Genomic DNA, 23,241 nt, shown 5'->3' on the forward strand with positions numbered 1-23,241 from the left:
TCTAAGAAATGTTTCTCCAATATAAATATTTTAGAAACAATCTATGAAAGAAAAACTTTTTGCTTGAGAAGAGTTTTCAAAAGAGTAAAATAGTTAAAGATGAGCTGAAAGTGGAATCAGGTCTTGGTGACTGTTGAATGTGATCATTCATGATTGGTTTTGCCAGATGACCTTCATTTAGCAGTAAACAATGGACAGAAGATCATATTCAGACCTTCAGGTCTAGTTCTACTGCTGTGAGAAATATCTGTTTTCCAAGAGGCACAAATGTGATTTTTAGCAGAGCGGTTCCGATTTGGTTGTGATTGGAGGATGGATCCTGGAAAGTCTTAGCAAACCTTTGGCTCTTCATTTCCTAATTGGTTAGCTAGATGTTGAGATATTGAATAAGAAACACCTGAGTTCACTTTTTTTTTTTTTTTTTTTTTTTTTTTTGTTTTGTTTTAAACAAAACAAAACAACACACCTTAGGACTGTAGAACATACTGAAAATAGATTTCTGGGCCATCAGACTCAAAAAAAAAAAAAAAGCAATTACAGGAAAAACTGTTGAATAAGCCTTATTCCTGGTGAGATACAAGGAATGGTTTCAGGGAGAGGAAAGCTTCAAACACAGCTGACTGAATTATTTTCCTCCCACCCCCAAATACCATAAGGATGGCAGCTGAACAAATCTTTGGTCACCCAGAGTGGAGTCATCAGGTCTGTACAGAGGAATATCTGTTCAAAAATTACTTTTCTCATTTGGTTGAAATAAGAATTCACCTCCTCCCAATGTTTGTGATGTCCATGATGGGAACCTCCTGACCAGATAGTGGCTAGGGATGGTTTATGACAAGCATGTGATTCAATTTATGATAGTTCTTCTTCATCAACAGAGAGTTCTGGGAAAGCCAAATGTAATTATTCCAAAACCTTGTAACACTATTAAATTTATTTTTAGAGCTATAAACCTTATTTTTAAAGTACTGTAAGTTCTATAAAGAGTTGGCAAAGACAAGTTCACTTTCTAAGAAACCCATCAACACCTGTGAGCTCCCTTCCAGCAGGCATCACAGCAGTCCCCTTTGCACATTCAGGCTGAGACAAAAAGCCCATCTATTTGCATTTAATTTTCCACAGCAGCAATTCAAGAACAGCTCAGTTGCAGTGCAGGAAGAAAGGGTAGAGAGAGGAAAGGAAATACAAATCACGGCACAGAGTTTTCTATAGTATTTGTGTAAGGGAATGACTGGAAATAGTTTCTCGTCTATGTGATACTACTACCAGGGGTGACTGGTAGAAAGTTCATGAAGTTCCACTTCATGAATGTGGGACTAAATTACATCACACATGTAGCTGTAGGTAAATGAACAAAAATGCAAAACAAAGTCTTCATTCGGGCAGAGCTGTGGCTTTGCTGGTGTGTGCAAAACACAGCTAAAAGCCTCAACCCATCTGAAATGCAAGATGCCTGGCTGTTGTGGAATGTGCTGCTGCAGTTCCTGAGTGTTAGAGCTGGAAAGAATAACAAATATCTCCTTTGCTCACTTGAGAAGACCGTTCCTATAGGCTTATGCAACTTATTAACCACGTAATTTCTTTCACATGGCAAGTGACAAGCACCTTCATGCTAGGTGCCACTAAAAATAGAGCCTATACGACTTCCATTCTCAAGAGGATCACAGGGGTGGTTCTTTGCAGATGAACAGCTGAGCTGAAATACCCAGGAGCCTACCATGCTCATAGCCTCACTTTATCACTGTATTTACCTTTCTGTTGCTTCTCCCTGAGTTGCCAGCTGGGGTTAAACCACCACAGGCTGTAAGGTGGCACAAAAACTCATCTCTAGCTGGCACTCTTAGAGCTCTGGCAAAAGACAGTTGACCTCTGCTCTGGCTGGGCAAGACGGTGATGGGTCAGCTCACTCCCTGCTTCTGCCACAGAGCAGCAGCACAGGGGCCAGCATCTGCCCCACAACACTGAGAGCAGAAAAGAAAAGGAGAGAGAAAATCCAAACTGTTGTGGCAAGGTCTTCAGGCTGCCCATAGAGGAAAATGCTTTTGCTGTCCATCCTGGCAAGATTAGCAGAGAGAATTTTAAACCGTGGCTTTGCCTCATTAGCAGACAATTAAAAAGATGGGATACTCAGTCAGAGCATTGCAGCTTTCATTTTAAACATATGCATTTAGAAGATTATCAACAGCACCAAGGCCCTGCAATTTTAAATGAATTGGTTATGTGGAACTGAAAGACACAGCTTAGATCATTTTGTGAAAATTTTCACATGAACCTTTCATTTCCAGAGAAATGTGACATTTTAAGGCTTTTGTGGAAAATTCATTCTTTTCTTAAGTTGAATTTTTAGGTTCTTTAAAATGTAAATATATTTTAACAGTCTTTAGTGTATAGTTTCAACAAAATGTTGTATATGTTCCTAAAAGTATACTTTCAATTTAATATGTTTGGGAATAATTCATTACATTCTGATGAGATTCATGGCTTTTTTTACTTCTTAAAATATCTTCATATTTTATTTTCACTGTGTTCCATTAATCATAGATTTTTTTTTTCTCTTTGCAAAAGTGTATATTAGCAGATAATAGGAATCTTATCATAAAGAAATTATTTACATGTGAAGTGCTGGCCTTTTAAAATACAGTAAATTTGACATTTGGAACTCAACACTGTTCTCTCCAGGAATGACACAGACTCTTCAAGCAGATACACTTGAGCTTTATTTAGCTGTTTCTATCAATTGGTAAAATTCTTTCTTTGACATTCCCCCTCTTCCGTTTACTTTTCCTGCAAAATATGCAGAAATAGAATAACAGAATAGAATAGAATAGAATAGAATAGAATAGAATAGAACAACAAATTACTTTGTCAGAGTTGAAGCAAGAACTGATTGTTAGAGAAGCACTCTACTCCGTCCACTGCAGTTGCCATGTAGATACTTCTCTAGGTCATGTTTTATTTTAAATTGGTTTCTTCCAGTTACAAGGTGTAGTTGAAATGAAAATGTAAACCTTGGTTTTAGCATAGCTACTTCAATAAACAAAAGTTGCAGAATAAGATCTGTATTTATTTTGGAATATATACTGTTTACTTTAGGAGTATCATATTTGATCTAAATGCATTTGTTGATGTGAGCAAGCAAAATAGGGTTTTAATCACTTTTTCTATTAGAAAAGAATGGCATCCATTGTATGCACTATATAAGGGTTAGATGTTCGGTGCAGGGGAATACTTTAAAGTCATTGGCTGTGAATAAGGGTTTGTAAATAATTTCAGTTCTTAGTCCTCAGTGTTTATAACAGCTAATAGTTTATATAGATAATAAATTGTTGTTGTTGTTGTTGTTGTTCTGATGTTTTATTTAACAATGAAAGATAGGATTTGGGGATTTTGGTAGGGTTATTTTGGGCTCTTTTTTTACACTATAAGCTTCTTTTTATAGTCTTAAGTTTAAAATGGGAGCATTTTGAAAGCCTTCACAGCCCAATTTAATTCCTTGACTGTTCATCCACAAATTGTCAGACAGAATGAAGTGGATTTCAAGAACTCCCTTGTTCTTAATATCCTGTGCCTGACACACAGGTAATCTGCACCTTTTTTCTTCAGCGCCGAATAATTGTGGTGGGAAAGAAGAGAAAACGTTAGGGTCACAAAGTGCAGGCTAGACAGAGATGACAGGTCCTGCCAAAGGAGTGCCAGCGTTGAGAAGCTGCGAACCGCAGTGCCTGCTCTTTCACATGGATTTGTGCCGTATGTGAACGGGCGCTCCGCGATGACGGGTTAGGAAGTTCAGCACCTCAGCCTTTGTTGAAGCCTTGGCTTGAGGGGAATTGCAGAGAGTTTTGTGTATTTAGCAAGCACAGAAGTACAGTAGAGAAGCATTAGGTACAGTTCATACAATATATATATATATATGTCCACAGACAGAGGACATAGACGTGCTGTTGATCAATTTTTCGACATGTACATATCAGGGATTTTATCCTTCTGGTGAAGTGAAAACCGGAGGTTTACTTCTAAAGCTTAATGGATACTGGCAAATAGTGTTGTGGTCCTTGCATGTGGTCACAACTATGAGTAAAAAGATGGGGGAGGGAAGGGGGGGGTGGGGCAGCAGTGTTAAATGGTCGTTCACAAACTAGCTTTGAAATATGTAATTGTTGCCTGGGAAAAAAAAAAAAAAAAAAAAAAAACCACCAAAATCTGACAATCTGTAACTCTCTGATTCCCAAAGAGTCACGTTGTGATGGCTAGTAGGAGTGCTGAGTATTTGTGGAGTAGGTAGTAGTCTTAAAGGGTATATACAACTGAAAGGGTATATATCTCATTTCCTGGAAAAGACATAAACAGAGGCACTGCTGTCATAAAAAGCTGCATTAAAAACACAGCAGTGTACACTTGGGGATTTTATTTATTTATTTATTTATTTTTACAGATACATTATATTTATAAAGGATTGCATCTTTAACTTGTTTTGCTAGATCTGTTCTCACATGTACATGACCAAATTTCTCTACTGTTCAGTAGGGAAAATGAAGCAGTGGATATAATTGCATAATGACAGATATGAGAGGAACAGAGAATCCCAGCAATCATTTCCTGTGAGTTGGCCAGCTTCCAGGATGTCTCAATGGGCCCGCTGATGTAAAGGCAAAATGAAAATAGCTCTTTCTGAAGGGTAGTTGTTGGTTGGGTTTTTTTTTCCGTCTCTCATTTGACTTTGCAGACTAAGGTATTGAAACAATTAGTTGGCAGTGTGGTGTTAGTTTTCTCACAGTAAATTAAGAAGATTAACCAAATGTGGAAATGTATTTTAGCTATAATCAGCAGATTTGAAACTGTAATACTTCAGCATCCTCTGAGGTTATGTTAATATTCTTCATGCCATCTCTCTCTATAATGTGCAGACTTTTCCAGAGTTACCTTATGTCAGTATTTATTCAAAGACAGCAGATTGATTAGATTTATTTTTGTTAGTTTTGTAACACAGAAATGTAGAGGATCAGCATGCTAGCTGTTGCGTCACTCCACTTGGCATGTAGTATTGGCACGGGTAAGAGAACTATTATAACAGCCTTAATCTTTTTTTTTATTATTATTGTTAGTAATTTTCCTACAGTAAATTGAGTATGGAAGCGTATTTTACATAATTATGGCAGAAGTACACAACCTGACGGGTGGTAGTCAAGGAGCAAAGTAATATAAATATTTGCAGAACATTTCTGCCATAAGTTAATGCTTTGCATATGAATCTTTATAAAGATCCTAAGTTAGTTTAAAGGAATGATTCCAGAGGACTACGCAGGTCCAGGCATTTTAAGAGCTGTGAATGATGACTGTAGAGCATCTCTGGGAGTTTTTGGCTTGTCATACAAAAACAGAAAAGAGAAGGAGGAGAACTTAGCAGGAAGAAGTTAACAAATGCTTTGGGAATGGAGGAGGGAGAAGACATAAGCTTTCCATGTACAAATCTTAGGCTAGACTCACCTAGTCATTCATTTTTGATTGCTGTTTATCTTTGGCTTGCTGCATTTCACTGGAGACATGCACTTAGCAAGTGATTGCAGCAGGTTTAAGTTGCTCCTGCAAGCACAGATCTGCCACTGCTTCGAGCCCCAAAGCAGAGCCGATGGAAGGGAATGGAGAAACAAGTCTCAGTTATTCCATGCAACATCTGTTGGTTTAATTGGGCTGCTGCAGGGGATTCAAGCTAAGCTACCAGCTGTGGCACAGAAAGGTCTGAGGGACACAAACACATGGATCCATGCAAGCCAGCTGTGTGAAAGAGCAGAAAAGGACAGCATGGGCAGTAATTTCTTAAGAAATAGATTTGCCAGGTTACACATGCTGACGCTCCCATTTTCCCTGAAAGTATTATTTCTAAACAATACCAAGTGCATTTTGCTTTCCAGGGATTGATCCAAAAGTACAGAGCTGCATCTCAGCCAGTCTGACTGAAATACAATTCTTCAGTACAAACGTGTTATCACTTGCAGTTCCTCCTGAAGATTTCGAACTGGATACACTGAAGTTGCAAGGTCAACATGTTTAGGAGCAAAACACAGCTAGCTGCATAAGCTTAATATGTAAGCCACAGGATATTTTGTTCCTTACTTGCCAATTCAGCCTATTTTAAAAGAGAATCCCACAATTTTAATTTTCTGCTTTGGACTTGACTGCTAAACTGATTCTGTCATAATAAAATGCATCTGCATAAATAACAGTGTTTCTATGGGGATTTTCAGTATTTGTTTCAGATATCACTTTGCCAGAGAAATTAGGGGGAGAATTCTAGTACTATGTTTCCTATGAAAATTTCACAGAAAATGTCAAATACATTTATGAAATGTTGAAATGGTGAGCCTGCAAACAAACTTGTTGTTGTTGTTGTTCTGGATGGCCATTTAGCTGTAAGTCAGCTCTCCTCACAGAAGCTTTTCTGAGAAGTACTTGAGGATTTTAGAGTCTATGTGTATATATACATTTGTGAAAATGTTCTGGTTGGAAGGACATACTTTACTTTTTGGCAATGTTTTACCATATCCCTGATTATGGTGCCTATTAGGCTAACTGCTGCCGTAAGTTGTTGACTGTGTGCGTGCTTGCTTATATCTAATCAGAGGACTGGGCGGTGTCTCAGGTAGCTCACAAACAGAATGGTCCACACAGACCAAGCAGGTGAAAGCAAATACAAGGGGTTCTGATGGAAGGATGGACCACATCAATTAATGATGGGCGGGTAATTGGCTTCTTTGAAGAATTACTCCTAAATAACTTCCCTGCAAAAAGAGCAATTGCTAAATTAGTGTTTTTCCTTACCATGTCCAGGGGTCGAAAAATGCAGCCATCACTCATTAGCCCAAAGTCCAAGTCAGCTAGACAGCGTGAAAATATACCTGGCGCTCAAAGCTCACATTTAGCCTCAAAGCCGTGCTCTGCCACTCAAAAGGAGCAAAACAGTCCTGCACTGTTTGTGACCTCCCTTTAGCTGTAACATAGTGTCAATCACATTGGGCTTTAATCCTTTCCAAATTATAACATGCATCTGTTGTGCTTTGTTCCCCTCCTGACTTTTTTTCTGCTTTTATTCCTGACAAAAGAGGACACTCTCTCTCTCTTAGTATAGTCAGCATTTTGTCCGAAATTTGCAGTGCTTGTGACACTTTCTTCATTTTTCTTGCTTTCTTGACACTGTTTCTGCACCTTTTCCGTGCCAGTTTTTAATCTCAGATTTGTTTTCTGGGCTTTTCTCTCCAAAATAATTCTTTCTTTTGATGCCACAATTTCTATTTCTAATGTATCACTGCAGTTCTCACTTTCTGCCTACCAAGCAGGTGGTTAGACAGAACGTCTGTCATGATACAAGGCTTGTGATGGTCCCAAGATCTTGTGCTGTGAATTAAAGTCCCAAGCCCCCAAGTTCTCTCTAAGTCTGGTATCTAAGATGTAGCAGTCTCACTCTTCCTGTCTCTATATTTTCCCTGAGAGAGTTGAATTTGGAAATTTTTTTTAGTTATTCCTTCTTCCATCTACTCCTTTGAGAGGATGAGCTTCTGCTTCTCCCTTTACTTTTGTGGTTACTAAAAAAATAGTTTACTTTTTACAGATTTCCATTTTGAGTCCTCTTTTCCAGTAGCTTGTTGCAGCTGTCATTCATCATTTCTGTGCTGGGGAAGGAGAAATCACTGAGCAGTAGAAGAGTAACTAAAGTGGGAAACAACTGAATTCAGGAGGGTGATGCTTCTTTAGATTACACTCAGCTATATTTGAATTGTTAATGTGGTATGCATTTGGATGGGCATTTGCTCTAGCTTTTAAACAGATAAATAGTAAAAAATTATATGAATTTGATAACTTGTGGAAGAAGCTTCTGGCTCTAGCTTTCAGCCAAGTTGATTTTCAAAGCCTGGCAACATATGCTCACACTTGCAGTTTCAGCTGTGTCTGTACATCTAATGCATTTTGTCTGCCTGAGGAGGAAATTCACTGTATGCTGGTTAAATATGAGCAAATGTAGTATTGTCACTCCTACCTCTCTCCTTTGTGCAAGGTACCTTTGCATAAGATACAGAAGAGGAAGCATTACAGTAAGAATATGTGGTACAAGTGCAAAAGACCATACCTTGTTCTTCAAAACATTTCAAGTTTCTGAGGCATTTTTTGTAAACCAACATTTTAAAAAATCTAGAATCCACAGCCACCATGTGAGGCCACATAGGCTTCTTCAGCTTTTTTCTTATCTGGGGTTGTTGACCTCAGGAGAGGAGGAGAAGGTTACAGGGTCAAAGTCTTTTCCTCCTTGGAGCTTGCTGCTTGCTGGGAGAGGGTTGGCTGGAAAATAGATGTTTTAGAAAAAGGGTTGAGGGTCATGATTTTAATTCTGTTAGGGAACAGCTGGTTTGAGTTTCTTTCCACTTCTATCTTCCCTCCCTTCCTCACAAATCCATGGAGAGAGAAAAATTTGTTCAGAGGAAAGCAACACAAAAATAAAGGATTGCAGCATTTTCATCTTTAAAATAATCATATTTGTTATAGGACTTCACATTAGGAGAAAGAAAAGGAAATTATTAAAATAATTTAAATCCGTTATTGTTACAAGCATTGAATTGATGCTGATATAGAGTGTCAGAGGTTTATTTGTTTTCCTGCCAACAGTAAAAATATTAATAGCAATGTTTTAATGGGGCTTTTTGTGGATAAACAGTATGCATTGAAATTTTTAATTTAGTGATGGACAAAGCTAATTTTTTATATATAGTGTTAGTTTGCAGACAAGCTGTTAAAGAAAGGTGGTTTGATTTGGGTATTTCTGTTCAGATTTTCTTCATCTTGGCATGCTGCTTTCATGCACTAAGACCAAAGAGAGAGAAGGAAACTCACAACTCTCAAATGAATGGCAAACTAGGAACAGATTTTTCATCTGCACTCCTCTGAAACACTGGCCTCGGGCTGTGTTGGTGTGTGGCTCAACAGCAATCAGAGGTCATAATTTCATTGGCGGTTAGCATCAGGTTTAATTTTTCTAATATGTTACATTTACCAAAATGTCTGGTTTCAGTTACACTTATGCACTGACTGAATCAGCTTTGAGCAGCATGATGTTTTAAGGTACCTGAAAGGCTACAAGAACGTTTATGGAACACATATGCTAATTGTTTTTCACCACTTTCCTTTCTGAACACAAAAATGTGTTTTGGGAAAGCCTTTTAACAGTAGTAGCTAATGACGGTGTGCATTTATTCTAAGAAATGAGCACGAGGAATAGGTAAAATAGTTGTTTTAACAAGACTGCCATCTACTGATTTCCACAATTAAAAATATCCCTGACTGTTCATAGATCTATTATTGCTTCATTTTCAAGATTGGCAAAATCAAGAAAACTATAAAATCTTTCTGTCACCTTAGGAATGCGACCAGGTCCACATTGACGACGTGTCTTCGGATGACAACGGTCAAGATTTAAGGTACAAGAGAACTCATTTAGATAAAAAGCTGCTTTGCAAACTCCTTCCTGGGCAAGTGATGGGCTGCTGGAATGCTTACAGTAGCCTGCTCTCTTTTAAGTCTCTCCTTTGCAACCTTTCTTTACAACTTCTTACAACTTGCAAACCTTCTTTTACAGCTTCTTTGCAAGTGAGTACCTGTTGGTTCAATGTAGCCTGTTGCCTTTTCTTAATCTGTGGGGGTTTTTTATCTCTGCCTAGCACGTATAACTTCGGAACAGACGGCTTTCCGGCGGCTGCCACCAGTGCCAATCTGTGCCTGGCGACCGGCGTGCGTGGAGGAGTGGACTGGATGCGGAAACTGGCCTTCCGCTACCGACGAGTAAAAGAAATATACAACACCTACAAAAATAACGTTGGAGGCAAGTGACTCTGGAGTATCTCACAAACACTGATGAGAGGTCATAAATGGGAAGAACTGGTTTCTACTCCTTTTTATAACATAGCAGTATTCAGTGAGCTATTCAGTTTGCAGTGTGCAGAAAATTGTCTGAGCTAGTGAAAGCAAAGGAAAATGACAGAGCGCTACTTAATACCAGTGCAGACATGCCCTTCTCTTCTCCACAGGTCTACTTGGTCCAGCAAAAAGAGAGGCTTGGTTACAACTAAGAGCAGAAATTGAGGCTTTGACAGATTCTTGGTTAACACTTGCACTGAAAGCACTCACCCTCATTCATTCGAGGTGAGTATTAAGAGTACGAAGGAAGCTCTAGGGTGTCTGATGATGATCTGAAAGAGATTGTCTGGTGTGGTGGGCAAAATGCTGAAGCTGGAGGACCTTAGCCTCATTCCGTATTCTGATCTGACCATCATTCTTATCCGATCATGCCACACCTTGCTCCTTGGTACAGTGGTAAAAAAGATGTTCTTTATAAGTTGCAATAATAATATTGAGGGGTTCTGATGGCAGGGGTAAGACTTTCCTGCTATTGTTTTGTTTTGTTTTTTTCTGTTTTGCTTTGTTAAAAAATGACCTTTTCTCTTCCGCAGGACAAACTGTGTGAACATTCTCGTAACAACTACTCAGCTAATTCCAGCTCTGGCAAAAGTGTTGTTGTATGGACTAGGGGTTGTATTTCCCATAGAGAATATTTACAGTGCAACTAAAATAGGTGAGCTATTTTCATCATGTTGTGATACATTTAAAGCTGTATTCTAAGCAGAAAAGGTATTGTAGTCTATATTTAATTCTAACTTGCTTTCACTCTAGCAAATACAGAGATTAGTAACACCCTTTCCTCGTGAAACATTGCTAAAGCATCCTAAAATTGCTTTTCAAATGTGTGATGATCCAGCACAGACAGCTTTGTATAGCTCTATTAACAGTGGTGCAATCTCTGTTAGGAAGAAATGTAGTTGCTTTTTTTTCACCATTTCTCAGAACTGTGGGGCTGTGTAGCAGTTGAGAAGGGTTTTTAATAGTCAGTAAGTACAAAACTGGAGTCTCCTTGCATTAGCAATGGGAGAAATTTTGTAAAGGTAAGCCCTGGCTTCCTTTGTTTTCAGGGGCTCTCAAGAAAATTTTGGTAAACAATTTACCAGAAGCAAGAATGTTTTGCTGCAGAATGTAATTATTAAGTTTCTTCACACTGACTGTATTAAGCTTCAGCCAGGCAAATGTTGATTTCTGTTTTCTGGTTCAGTATAAAAGATACTATTCTGAGTGTGTAGAAGCACCCCAGACCAGATGGCATTGGTGTTTGTAGTTTTTAATGTGATTATGACATGTCTGTTCTGTCTCAGATTCCCTCATAATTGTGGGCTGCACAAACACATTTTTCCTGTGCTCTTAAGTATCTATAATACAGCAAGCTCAAATTGTCAAAAAAGAATTGTAGGATATTTTTGATATTTTTTTAAACAAGACAAAACAAAATTTGGTTCAGAGTTTTACAGAGAAATTTGAAAGCATTTCCATAAGATATTTAAAACTCTTTCCTGGATATTAAAGTTACAGTGCCCTCTGTCAAAACTTTATAGTAAATTATAACTTTGAAATATAATACTTTAAATACACACTTTAATTAAAACATATTTTAATGAATCTTCACTTGTGACTTCACATACATGGGATAGAAGGGTGGTTTTGGAAAAATATGTTCTGTCACTGACTGTCACAGGAAACCATGAGATTTTTGTAACATTACATGATTCATAATATTGAAACGCTGTTTCAACTTAGTGTTGGAATTTTCTTATGCCTGATGCTACTGTTAAGTGGTATCATTAAGTAGTTTGGCTTCTGTGATGGCTAGAAAACATTTAATTTTCAGCCTACTTTTTCTTATGCTTTTATTGTTCTTTAGCTGAAATAGCAATTTTAAAAAACCACAGTTTTTCCATTCATTGCTGTAGACACACATGGCCAGACTAAAGTGACCTTTCAGAATGGGGACGTTTGAGAAAACTCAACTTCAAGCATTTGCTTTCTTTCTGTCTTCTCAGTACCATACCTGAAGCTTCCCAGTATGGGTACAAATTGAAAGAGAGGAAATTTATGTTAGCTATTAGGTAGAAATTCTTTACTGTAAGGGTGGTGAGACACTGAAACAGGTTTCCCAGGAAGATTGTGGATGCCCCAACCCTGGCAGTGTTAAAGGCCAGATTGGGCAAGGCGTTGGATAACCTGTTATAGTGGTAGTGTCCCCGCACATGCCAGGATGAGCTGGGTTAGATGATTTTTAAGGCCCCTTCCAACCCTTAACATTTCTGTGATTCTGTGGTACTTGTGCATAGGGTTGAGCACTGAGATAATTTCCCCAGGTGTGTGCAGGTAAGGAATGACCCATATGAACAGATCCCAGTGCAGCATCAGGGACATGGCCCATGTATTGGATTACAGGCATTTAAATCTAAATCTTTTGAGTGACCTTCTAAGTCAGGGTACTAATGTTTAGGAGCTGTGATTAATCATGTCATAGATTTTGGAGAAAAAGCAATAATTTCAACTCTGCTTCAATCAGTTTACTCAAATCAGGCTACTGGTCATAAGCAAATGGTAGATCATTCTCCTGGTGGTGAAATTTCCTACAAAACCTGTGTCATATTAAGGAATGAGACAAGAAAGGTCATATTGTGGACCTCTATGCTGCCACTGGCCTTGATACACCATCCTGAGGGACAGACTCGTCTTGTAGCTCTGCTTAAGAATTCCAAGGGTTGGGGAGATGCAGACTAAAAAGTTATTTTTTTGATGACATCCCATCACCACCTACCCTGAATAGCCTGATATTTTTCTTTCAGGAAAGGAAAGTTGTTTTGAGCGAATAATTCAAAGATTTGGAAGAAAAGTAGTGTATGTTGTTATAGGGGATGGTGTCGAAGAAGAACAAGGCGCAAAAAAGGTAATGACCTTCTTCTCGTGAGGGTTGGTTTCAAGAGGCTGGAAAATTGTCTTTTCCTCAACACGGGACAGTATGCATTGACATTGAGGCTGGATATCTTTGCCTTATAAAATCTGTGTTGACCATATCTAGTAGAAAGCCAGGTAAGACTATAGATAATGATTTGCCCTGCTGTTCTCCAAAAGACACATTAAACTATGTATGTTTGATGTGTTTCAAAAAGGGGCCAGAAAATGGGTCCTGGCTTTTGTGCCAAGAACTAATAGTTCTGTTTTCCTTGGCAACCCAAAATACCACAGAGGATGTTATGAATGTAAGCAAAATATGGTGATTCTTAGTGATCAAAGACAGTGTGCTGTTTGACTGTATGAAATACGTATATGTCACACCTTAAAATGACATGTAGGACTGGAGTAGGTATACAAGAATTTCCGTTTTCTTGTGAGTCCATAATTTGGATTCTTCGTTCAGACAACAACCTGTGGCTTGGCCTGCATCCACGATCTCAGATAACTGGGCAGAGGATACTATTTGACTGTCTATTATTTTTTGCTTACCACTGAGAAGAAGGGATTTTTTTTTTTCCCCGCAGTGTGAATTAAGCTGTATAAAAAGCAACACTTCCCATTCATAAATAACAAGCATTATTTCTAGCCTTGCTAGGAAAACTACCCAAGGTAGTCTGCAGATACACACTTTTTGCTTGGAGGAATAAGGCATAACCCTGGCTATTTGAATAATAGAAAGAGCAGGAAAATGGGCATTTTTGTTCTTGCATCCTTTCACAGATAAATTGCTTTTACACAGCTGCTTTTTCACCACAAAACTCTCTGTGGTGCTTCTATCTCTTTCCACTGTGACTTTCTAAATTGGAGAAGTGAAACTAATTTGTCCACATGGTGTTTTAACAACCACTGACTGGTTTTGCTTCATGAAATCTGGGGTTTGTGCCCCTGAAGCCTTGCGGGTAGGTTCCCGGCTCGTCCCAGCACTTTGCAGAGTCTCAGTTTCGTATATCCCTTTGGCGGGCTGACGGGAACAGTTTGCTCCTTTCTTCTTCAGAAATGCCTTTCATCTTTGCAGAGAAATGTTTTCCCGCTGCAAATGATTACATTTTAAAAGCTGTATTTAAGATCGGGGGGGGAAAAAAAAATTCCTTGTCTTTGTTCCTTTTCTGTTGCTTGGTGAAATAGTGCTGTATATGATAATGGCAGGAGTAGTCCTTTTGGTAACATTATCTATTCCAGTGCTTTTTTCAACAGGAAACATGATTCAGAAAAGTATAAGAGAAAGCCCTTCCAGTCACTAAGAGGAGTAGCAGTATAGAAAGTTCCTTTGTGCAATTACTTGTTTGTATTCTTTCTTGATGGAAGGAATTTTCAGGTTGAAAGCATGTTAGATGCTCTGGATTAAATTATCTGCTGCAGCGATGCCAGAGAAGTCAATAAGTAGAACAGCAGCTCTGCCTTTCTGCATGAACTATCAATTTGATTTAGGAAAATGCTTCTGTGATTCTTGTCCTGCTTCTTACTCCACCAAATAAGGAATCACCATTTCATACTGTGAATGCAGGATTTGCCTTTTTATTTTTTTCCTGCACATCCTGCAAGAGCAGAAACCTCGTCTGGAGAGCACACAAACAAAACAGAAGCTTTACCTCCACAAAACTACCCGAAGCGTATCAATCCACAGTGGCATAACTGTCCTGTGATGTACCCCATTGTCATGCTTATCCCCTGAATCTTGGGAACTGGTTCCTTCTCCCCTTGCTTCCCGTCAGCATGTCAGGTTTTTGTGGTATTCTCCAGAGAAGGCACAGGTCTTCTGTCATCGCTTTGCACAGCGCTTTTCTGTAGGGCTTTGGCCTGTGGTGAAGCCATTAGTATATGTGTGTTTCTTTACATTACTTAGAACATAAACAGTACACCCTTCTTTAGATAGCACTTTACTGTTTATGTGTAAACTGTAATGAGTCTTTTCAAGTGAGCCTATAAATTCAAGCCTGTTAGAGAATTTTTTTTAGCCTGTGTTCATTCAGTGGATACAAAAAAGTTGAACTTCTAGCTTAGGAGGTAAGAAAGTTAAGGTTTATTATTAAAAATAATTTGCTGATAATTTATAAATTCCTTCATCATGAAACAAGATTTTCATGTATGTCCTTCATCCATGGAAAATCTTGAATGAATACAGCAGTAGGAAAATAAAAAAATTAAAATAACATTGCTTTGTTGAGAAACATTTTTAGGATAAACGGTTTGTTCATAAAATGCCTCTTTTGGTTGACGTAAGTAAATGTAATACGCTGAGGAAACTGCACACTCTTACATTTCTGGTAGCATTAGTTGAACTGTGATATTGACACCTTTGTTTAGCTGTCACTTCCAGCAAAATATATGATGAGGCAATTAAGACTCTCAGGATGTTTGCACTGTGGATTGAGGAATAGCCATACGCTTCTGGATCAGTGCAGCAGCAAGCAAGCTTGGCTGTAACACCAGGGTTCACACAAAGGTTGCTACCTTCATATCAGCTTCCCCAGGAAAAGAGGGAGAGGAAGGCAGAGAGAAACCAGTGTGAAAGTCCAAAGGCAGCGGTGCTGGTGCCGTGTGGGTCAGAGCCACTGCGGTGACACAGCTGCTCTCAGTATAAGGTTCTGGGGGTTTCTGCCAGATTCCATTGTCTCAGCATTCTGGTTTGCTTTGCTTTGCTTTGCTTTGTGTTTTGGTTTTGGAGGTTGTTTTGTTTTGTGTTGTTCTGGTTTGTTGTGTTTTGTGTTGTTTTGTTTTGTACTCATCTTTTGCCTTTGCTTTTGGAGACAAATTTGGGAAATGCTAATAAGACAGAAAAAACCCAGCTCCTGAGCTTTTCTGCTTAGGGGAATTCTCCAAAGGATTTCTAATTTGTGAGAAGAGACAAAGGCTCCTCTGCACTGAGGAGCTGGATTTTACATCAGGTGATTCGGGAGAGCCTAGGCAAATGGGCTTCTCCCTTTGTCTCCGAAATGGTCATGCTGCCTTGGAGGAAAAATCATAAATCTTTGTGGAGCAATAAATAGAATATAAATGGGTATCCAATATGCCACTGCTTTTAAGCTCACAGTCACACTGTGCTGGTCAGGTTTGGGGTAGGAAGTTAAGACGGCTGCTTAGCAAATCTGGCAGGAATACAACAAAAATACCGTGAAAGATGATAAAAACTGATGAGTTTTCTATTCAAATCCATCAAAAATCTCAGGAGTAAGTTTTTTGTATAAATATGTGTTCATTTAAGGGAACAAGTATAGTCTGCAGTTTTTGGTTCTGCTATCAAAAAATGGATTTGTTTTGCATATGTATTAACAGCAACACTACTTTGTAGAGTAAAGTAGCTGAAGCTTTGTACACTTAGTAGGTACATGCTGAAGAAAAAATTACTTCTATTTCAGATATAAAATAGCTTAATATCTTAGGTTTTTAATAGTACTCTAATTATTAGGCTTACTAAATTTGTGGTTTCATTTTTTATGCTTTTTACATCACAAGTAAATTTTGCCACTATATTTAATTTCAAAATGTCATCAAAATCAAATAATTTAAAAGTTTGTAGATGTTTTATTACTAAGTATCATCTACCAAAGAATTTGTGATTTTTAAAAGACAAAAGTTTCATATTTACTTGGAAGATGTTGAAATAGTAGACTTAGGGTTCCATTAGATACTAATGCATCCAGTTTCACCACCTATTTATTAGTGGTTAGCATTTGTCATCCATTCTCCCAAAGCAGCAAATGCGAGATTAGCATTTCTTGCTTGGCTCAGAATAGAAGTGTTCTGCATGACATGTGTGTGCAAAGTTTTGGCAGGGATGTTTTTTTAAAGGCAATATTTAGTACATATATATATTAAAGATCTCTTGCTCTCTCAAATAATCTCAAGTCATTTGGTAAGAGAAAATGTACTTCCATCTCATGAGTGTGTTGCCACTTTTGACATGGCTGAATAATTGTGAATCAACATTGCATGTTAGTACAGGAATAATATATAAGGTTTTGTATGATAATTTTGTTAAAGATTTTAGTTTCATACAATCATTTATTATCTTAGGGGGAAAATTAATGCACATGCCTCATGAAAACACATGAGCACATATATATGAGCACATATGTGTGAGGCACTATATATACACACAAACATACAGATATATATAGATCTGTATCAGGTTTGTTTCCCCTCCTCACAGCTCTGAAGGCTGTACTGTAGGGTCAGACTGATAGAAATATGAATTGGCCACGTTCAGCCATGCCCAGGTCATCAGTGCAGATTCCAACTTCATGCTTTAGTTCTTGCTAGTGTGCAGCTGGCCTTTAGACCTACATGAAGCAGAACAGAAAACAATTACAATCCTGAGATTTGCACAACCTCTTTTCTTTCATGAGACTCTCTGTTGTCATTCCACACTTCACTACTGTAATTGCAAGGAGTAAATATAGGTATACTCCTCCCACAGACAGCCGTAAATAAAGCAGAGGACGCTTAACTGAATTTGAGATAGAAATATATAGTCAAAATAATGACTGCTTACAGTTTTGGTTTAAAATCTGACCATCAACAGCTGATCCATAAACAGAGTAATCCAAAACTCAATATTGCGCATGGGCATCTAGCAAGAGGTGCTGTAATTTGATTTAGCAGAACCTAAACCTTCTGTTAAATCAATCAGAGTCTTTAACTGCTCTGTCTGCCTGGTGTGTATATGCTCTGTGATGCTGAGGTTGTTACTAGGGAAGCAGTATAAAACTGGAGCTACATGAAGTGGGAGGTTGAAGCCAAGGATTTATTCCTATAGTTCTCCCTATTCATTGGTTTGCTGCGTGACCTTGGAGGGCATCCATGTCATTGACTCGTGGCTTCTGCTGAGGCACTTTGCAAATGCAGGTGTCCACACCACATCGTAGGTGTGCTATTTACACCTCCCTGACCCATGGCTAAAGCAGACCTGATGCCAGGCTGACTAAGAGGAGAAGCAGGGAGCTATGGCTGACTGTCAGGGACAGCAGCTGTGTCTCACCTGTCAGGGCTTTGAGAGAGAAGGTGGAAGCTACAACCTTACATGAAAAGGAGGCAGCACTGCTGAGCGTTGCCGACTTGTGCAGTCATCTGGCAAGCACAGCATGGACCTGCTGCAAGCATGAACCTGCTGCAAGCATGAACCTGTGACTCTTTCTCCTTTATGCAGTACTCCTATCAGATATTTCAAATTCTGCCAGAAGGATCTTGCAGCCTGAGTTAGAGATAGGTGCACAGAAGCTTTTGCAAAGTCCAGAGAATGGCATGATTATTATTTTTTATTTCATATTGCTCTTGCCAAGAACATGATGCAAGAAGTTCATCTTTAGGAAATCTGTGAGTTGGGAAGCAGCAGTGTCTGGCCTGACAGAGCACAGAGGTTGGGCTGCCTGTATAATGTAACAGGGAAGAAGACGCTGGGATGTGGAGCTCTAACTGTGAGCCAGCTGCATCTACTTTCTGTAGCTGGTGGAGCATAGAGAGAGTACAGTACATCCAGACTGAAGATGTAAGAAAAAAAAGTCTTGTAGTGTTTAACATTTCATTCTTAAGGAAAAGATTAATCTATAAAAGTAATTTGTAAATACCATAAACATTTTTTTCTAAAAATACCTCTATTGTCTCCGAATTTTGTTTATTTTGTTCTCTCCATTGTCAGCCATCGCTCAGCTGAATCTCTCAAGCTGAGATTCAGTCAGCTGTTTTTCAAGGCTTTCTAATGCTCTGGAGCAAAGCGAAGCAGAACAGAAACTGTTAAAATGGTGTTTTCTTGGGGGTCATTTTGTTTTCTTTATGAAGAAATTCCTTTGCTCTAGAAGCAAAGCATACTCTGAATGTGGGCATGTGTTGATGGCATTCATATCACATCTTTATTCATATCAGGAGTGTCATATCAAAGAGGATGTGATAGGCTGACTATTAAGGTGTTTGCCTTCTGAGACAGGCATAGAAATTACAGTAAACCTGCAGCTGGAAGGAGTGAGTTTAACATTGTTTCCAAAATTTTTGCCTAACTTAAAATTTGAGAAGACCAGAATAAAAAAAGGAGAACAGAATAAAAGTGATAGAGGAGGTGGAGTTTTGCTACTGATTTCAGTGGAATTAGGAATTTACACAGGAGCTGCTGAAGTAGGATGATGAAAGCCTCTTTGAGAAGTTGTAGATAAAATGTTTAGGGAACTTAGAAGCTAATGTGATAATAAATTGCTTGTGGTTTGCCTGCTAAAGAGGCTAGGACACAAACTAACACAATGAAAAGGTGAATACAATCATGTTAGCCTCCAGAATACTGTTGAATTGAAACTATTTTCCCATTGGACTTATAGAATGATTTCCTGACAAAAGCTGATGACTGTCTTTATTTATTTATTTATTTATTTATTTATTCAAAAGTTCTTGTTGACATTATAATCCCAAGTTTCAAGTAAAAAAGGTAGTTCTTAATCAGATTTTTACCATTCATGAATGAGGTCATCTGTGCTTTTTCCTGGAATTTGTGTTTTTGGTTTATCCAGGTTCTTTGCAAAAGTATTTGTTCTCCAGACAGATTTTATTACAACTAATAGGAAAAAAGTATGATTTTATTTTAATGTCCCATATGGAAAAGATGTTTTAAGATCAGTGTTAGCAATGACCAATGTTATACAAGCCACTGGGATAAAAATCTTTTCGAAGTGATGTGAGCACCACATGAGTTATTCTGAATCACCATTTCTCTATCCTTAACTCATCTGCCAGGAGTAGTTTTTTAAAAGGAACAAACACATTTTGATAGTAAACACTTTCGCTTTCTTTATTTTCTTTCTGTTTCCTTCCTCAAACTACCCACATGATTCATGTGTATGTTATTTGGTTTATTTTTTTTTTCCAGAAGTAATATTTTCTTCTGCAATGTTCTGAAATCTGTTTTTCATATAAAGAGATTAAAATCCCCTCCCTTCCTTATGATCCTCTGATGTGGTTTTTTGTAGTTCCTATTGTAAATAGATTTGCAGTTTTTGAGAATTTATGTTTAGGGGATAGGTGAGAGAAACTAAACATAAACATGAATGACTCCAGGTTTTAAGAGCTCATTTTCTCTCCCACAAGTGTTCTCTTATCCCTGTGAAAGACAAAGGGTGGGTCTGAATACCAGAATGCTTGGGGTTATTTTTACATGTTGTCTGTGCTGTTCACAGCATGCTATGCCATTTTGGAGGATCTCGAGCCACTCTGACCTTATGGCCCTTCACCATGCCTTGGAACTGGAGTACTTGTAGCAGCTTAGCAGCACTTTCAAACCTCAGAGCCTCCTTCTGCCCATGGATGAGATGCCTGTGTCTTGTGTCAGCATTGGACTACAGAACTTTGTGATTTCAACATGTTGACGTACAGCTGCAATTGGTCTTAACCCTTGCCCTTTCAGTAAACGGAGGAGCATGTCTTTTTCTTCAGAACAGCTGTTGGCTCCGGTACTGCGAGTCCAACGAAAATAAGCCATGCGAGTGTTTGAACAACTCATCTTTACCATATTTGCTACCAAAAAGAAATAGAGAAGGAAAAATGAAATGGGAAAACAATTTAAAAAAAAGAAAAGAAAAGGAAATAAGAGGTTCATACCTGTGAAGAAAAGAAAAAGGACCTGCAAATGCTTTGTAGTTTTTAGCCTCTTCAATGTGAGACACACCATTTCTTCAACACAGCAAACTTGATTGCACAATGAAGACTGAGATTTTACAAAATACCAGTGGAGTAATTTTCTTATTAAGAAGGTTTACGTTTTGGTTTCTCATACCCAGGGTACTCTGTACATCTTTACTTATTTATGAACAGACTATATTTTGACATCATATAACTGAGGATATGTATAATAGGATTAAAGGCTATTATAAGCCTTTGCCTTATGGTACAGCAACTACTTTTGGTTTTAGCACATTACAGAGTAGTTTAAAATATGTCTAATTTAAACTAATAGGTACATCACTGAGACAATCATGTACAGGAAGAATTTTTTGTGTAAATTTGTAATAATGAATGATTCTTTTACATATTGCTAAGGTAAATGCTATTGAAAAATAGTAATACCTTGTTGGTGAAGAATGAGGCCACGTGTGCACAAACTTGTGCAGTGCCTTATCAATGTGTTGGATATAAATATGTAGATAATGGATTTTTTTAGATAAATTTGTCAAGACCAAAAGCATGGATGTCAAGTGTCAATAGGAATTGGGTTTTGTTCTCAGCTGTTTCTCCGCCATTTTCTTGTCTCACCCACTCTGATTATGAAAAGATTGATTTTATGTGTCCCCCCGTTGAAGCAAATACAGATAAAACCCAAGTGAAGAGGAGGCCTTTATTGTCTTTTTGTTTCCTCTTTTAAAGTTAAAATATTAACCCTTTTTAGAGTATTAAAAAAAATAATTAGGAGAGTCATTCCATAAAGAGATAGAGAAAGAACGCAAATATATTTTAAGATGTAACTTAAACTGGAACCTTGGTACTGAATAGCTTTTGTCTCATCCAAAAATGAAGGAAACTATCATCACTAATATTTTTAGAAATTAGAAGTGAAAATATTTTGGAGAAATTAAACAAGAATGCTCATTTAAAATTTTTTAATCCTCTTCCACCAGGAGTCAGATTTTCCTAAGATATAACATCCATTGCCGGCAATGGAAATGCTGAAATGGTTATCACCAAGGAGTTAAAATTTGCTTTGTCTGTACTAACTTAAAGGACAAATCTAGACTGTGTCTGTCTGTGACTTGAGACTTTTCAGATCTTGAAGGCTATGAGCTACTTGGTTAAATAAACTGTTAGGCTGACATTTTGGCTTGAATTGTACCAATTCCCTTTGCCCAGTTATCTTATTAAAAAGAAGCCTCACCTTTGTTGGTTAATTTTCTGTTTTTTCTTATTTCATTTTTTAAAAAAAACCACCAGCCTCAAAACAGCTACCTGCAAAGCTACAAAGCACCAATGTAGCTACAAATCAACCCTTCTCTATTGGAGGAATCACAATGCTGCTAGAATAAAATATTTGTGGCTTGCTTTAGTACCAACAGAGAGGTTTTTATCTTACCAAGACTTGCATGTGTGCTTTACTTGACCCAGTATGAGCACTGCAACTCATGCAGTACTCACATACGTACATAAAGCACATTGCAGATAGATTTTAGAATTGAGACTATAATTAGCCTTTTTTTTTTTTTTTTCCTCAAACGAAGTAGACAGTGATGGGGGGAATTGGTTGTCTTTTTTTTTCTTTGGCTATTTTCAATTTTTAGTCACTCGCGGACTGAAAAAAATAAGAAAGTTTATCTGGGCCTTATTGTACAAAAAGTGTGTTGTGTCCACAATTGTGTACAGAATTTTTCTTCATTAATTTTGTTTTAAATTAATAAAATTGATTTGTGAACATATTAAACCATTTTCTTGTGTGCAAGTCTGTGATATTTCTGCCCTCTGGGATGGGAATGAGGAGACATCTCTCATCTCTTTGCTGTCCCAAGACACAGAAGTTGTTCACCTTCTGGTGCCCAGCTGAGCTGTTAAATATTTGCAGCTAGAGACGGTCAGTGCAGAGTAAGGCTGTGGTCTCCTGGAAAAGTGTCTCTAAGTGACTCACACCAAACTTCACGGTGCCTCTGTCCTCCAGAGCAATCCATGTGCTGAATGGATGAGTCTGCCATTCAGACATCTCACTGAGGGCTGCAAGTCCCATCCTCTGAGGTTTTACAGGCCTGAACATCTGAGAATTCAGAACTGGCATTTAACTTTTCCACGCACGGAGCAGGGCTGCCCTTTAAATTGGGAAGAGTGGCAGTGGCCACCATTTTATAGCAGACCCTTTGTTGTACACACATGGTCTGGTGAAGATCCCTCTTTGCTTTCTGCCCATCAGTGAGAGCCTTGACTGCCAGCTGGTTATTCCCTACACTCACTTTCTTTCCATTTCTAACAAATGGAAGCAAAACTAAGACCAGTCAAGGACCTGCTTCTACATACTTGGCACCACCATGGAAGTTGCATGCTCAGAGTTGAACTGTATGTTTTCAGCACAACATCAATGATACTGGAAATTAGTATGATGAAGTAAGCACTTAAATGCCCCCTGAAGTCAGTGACTTTCTTTCTGAGCAACTAAATACTCAGAAAAATAATTTTTTTTAAGAAGCATCATATGGAAGCCCTTCTTAAATCAAAATCTTGTAAGAAAGCAAGGAGTCCTATAGAGTGAAGATCATGTAGGCAGCTCGTAGACTTGGGGTCCACTTTTTGAAACATGTCAGTACTGCTTGAAGTTTCCATTTCTTAGATGCGTGCTGATACAAATGTTCAGCTGTAATGGTTTTCATTCTGAGAACAACACAC

The 23,241-nt window shown here is 38.2% G+C and overlaps 1 protein-coding gene across 11 annotated transcripts in view; it reads left to right on the forward strand.

The window, feature by feature from the left end:
• The window catches only part of EYA1 (EYA transcriptional coactivator and phosphatase 1), a 146,777-nt gene extending 124,611 nt beyond the window's left edge, over positions 1-22,166 (forward strand). For all 11 annotated transcript variants that reach the window (XM_040060879.2, XM_040060893.2, XM_040060945.2 and 8 more), the window contains 6 exons: positions 9,403-9,461; positions 9,702-9,862; positions 10,068-10,182; positions 10,491-10,612; positions 12,744-12,844; positions 20,067-22,166. In XM_040060879.2, coding sequence (XP_039916813.1) covers positions 9,403-9,461; positions 9,702-9,862; positions 10,068-10,182; positions 10,491-10,612; positions 12,744-12,844; positions 20,067-20,147 — 639 coding nt within the window. In that variant the 3' untranslated portion in view covers positions 20,148-22,166. The remainder of the gene's footprint in view (positions 1-9,402; positions 9,462-9,701; positions 9,863-10,067; positions 10,183-10,490; positions 10,613-12,743; positions 12,845-20,066) is intronic.
• Positions 22,167-23,241: the final 1,075 nt, after the last annotated feature.

This window comes from Hirundo rustica, chromosome 1, assembly GCF_015227805.2.
Source record: "Hirundo rustica isolate bHirRus1 chromosome 1, bHirRus1.pri.v3, whole genome shotgun sequence".
Taxonomy (NCBI): domain Eukaryota; kingdom Metazoa; phylum Chordata; class Aves; order Passeriformes; family Hirundinidae; genus Hirundo; species Hirundo rustica.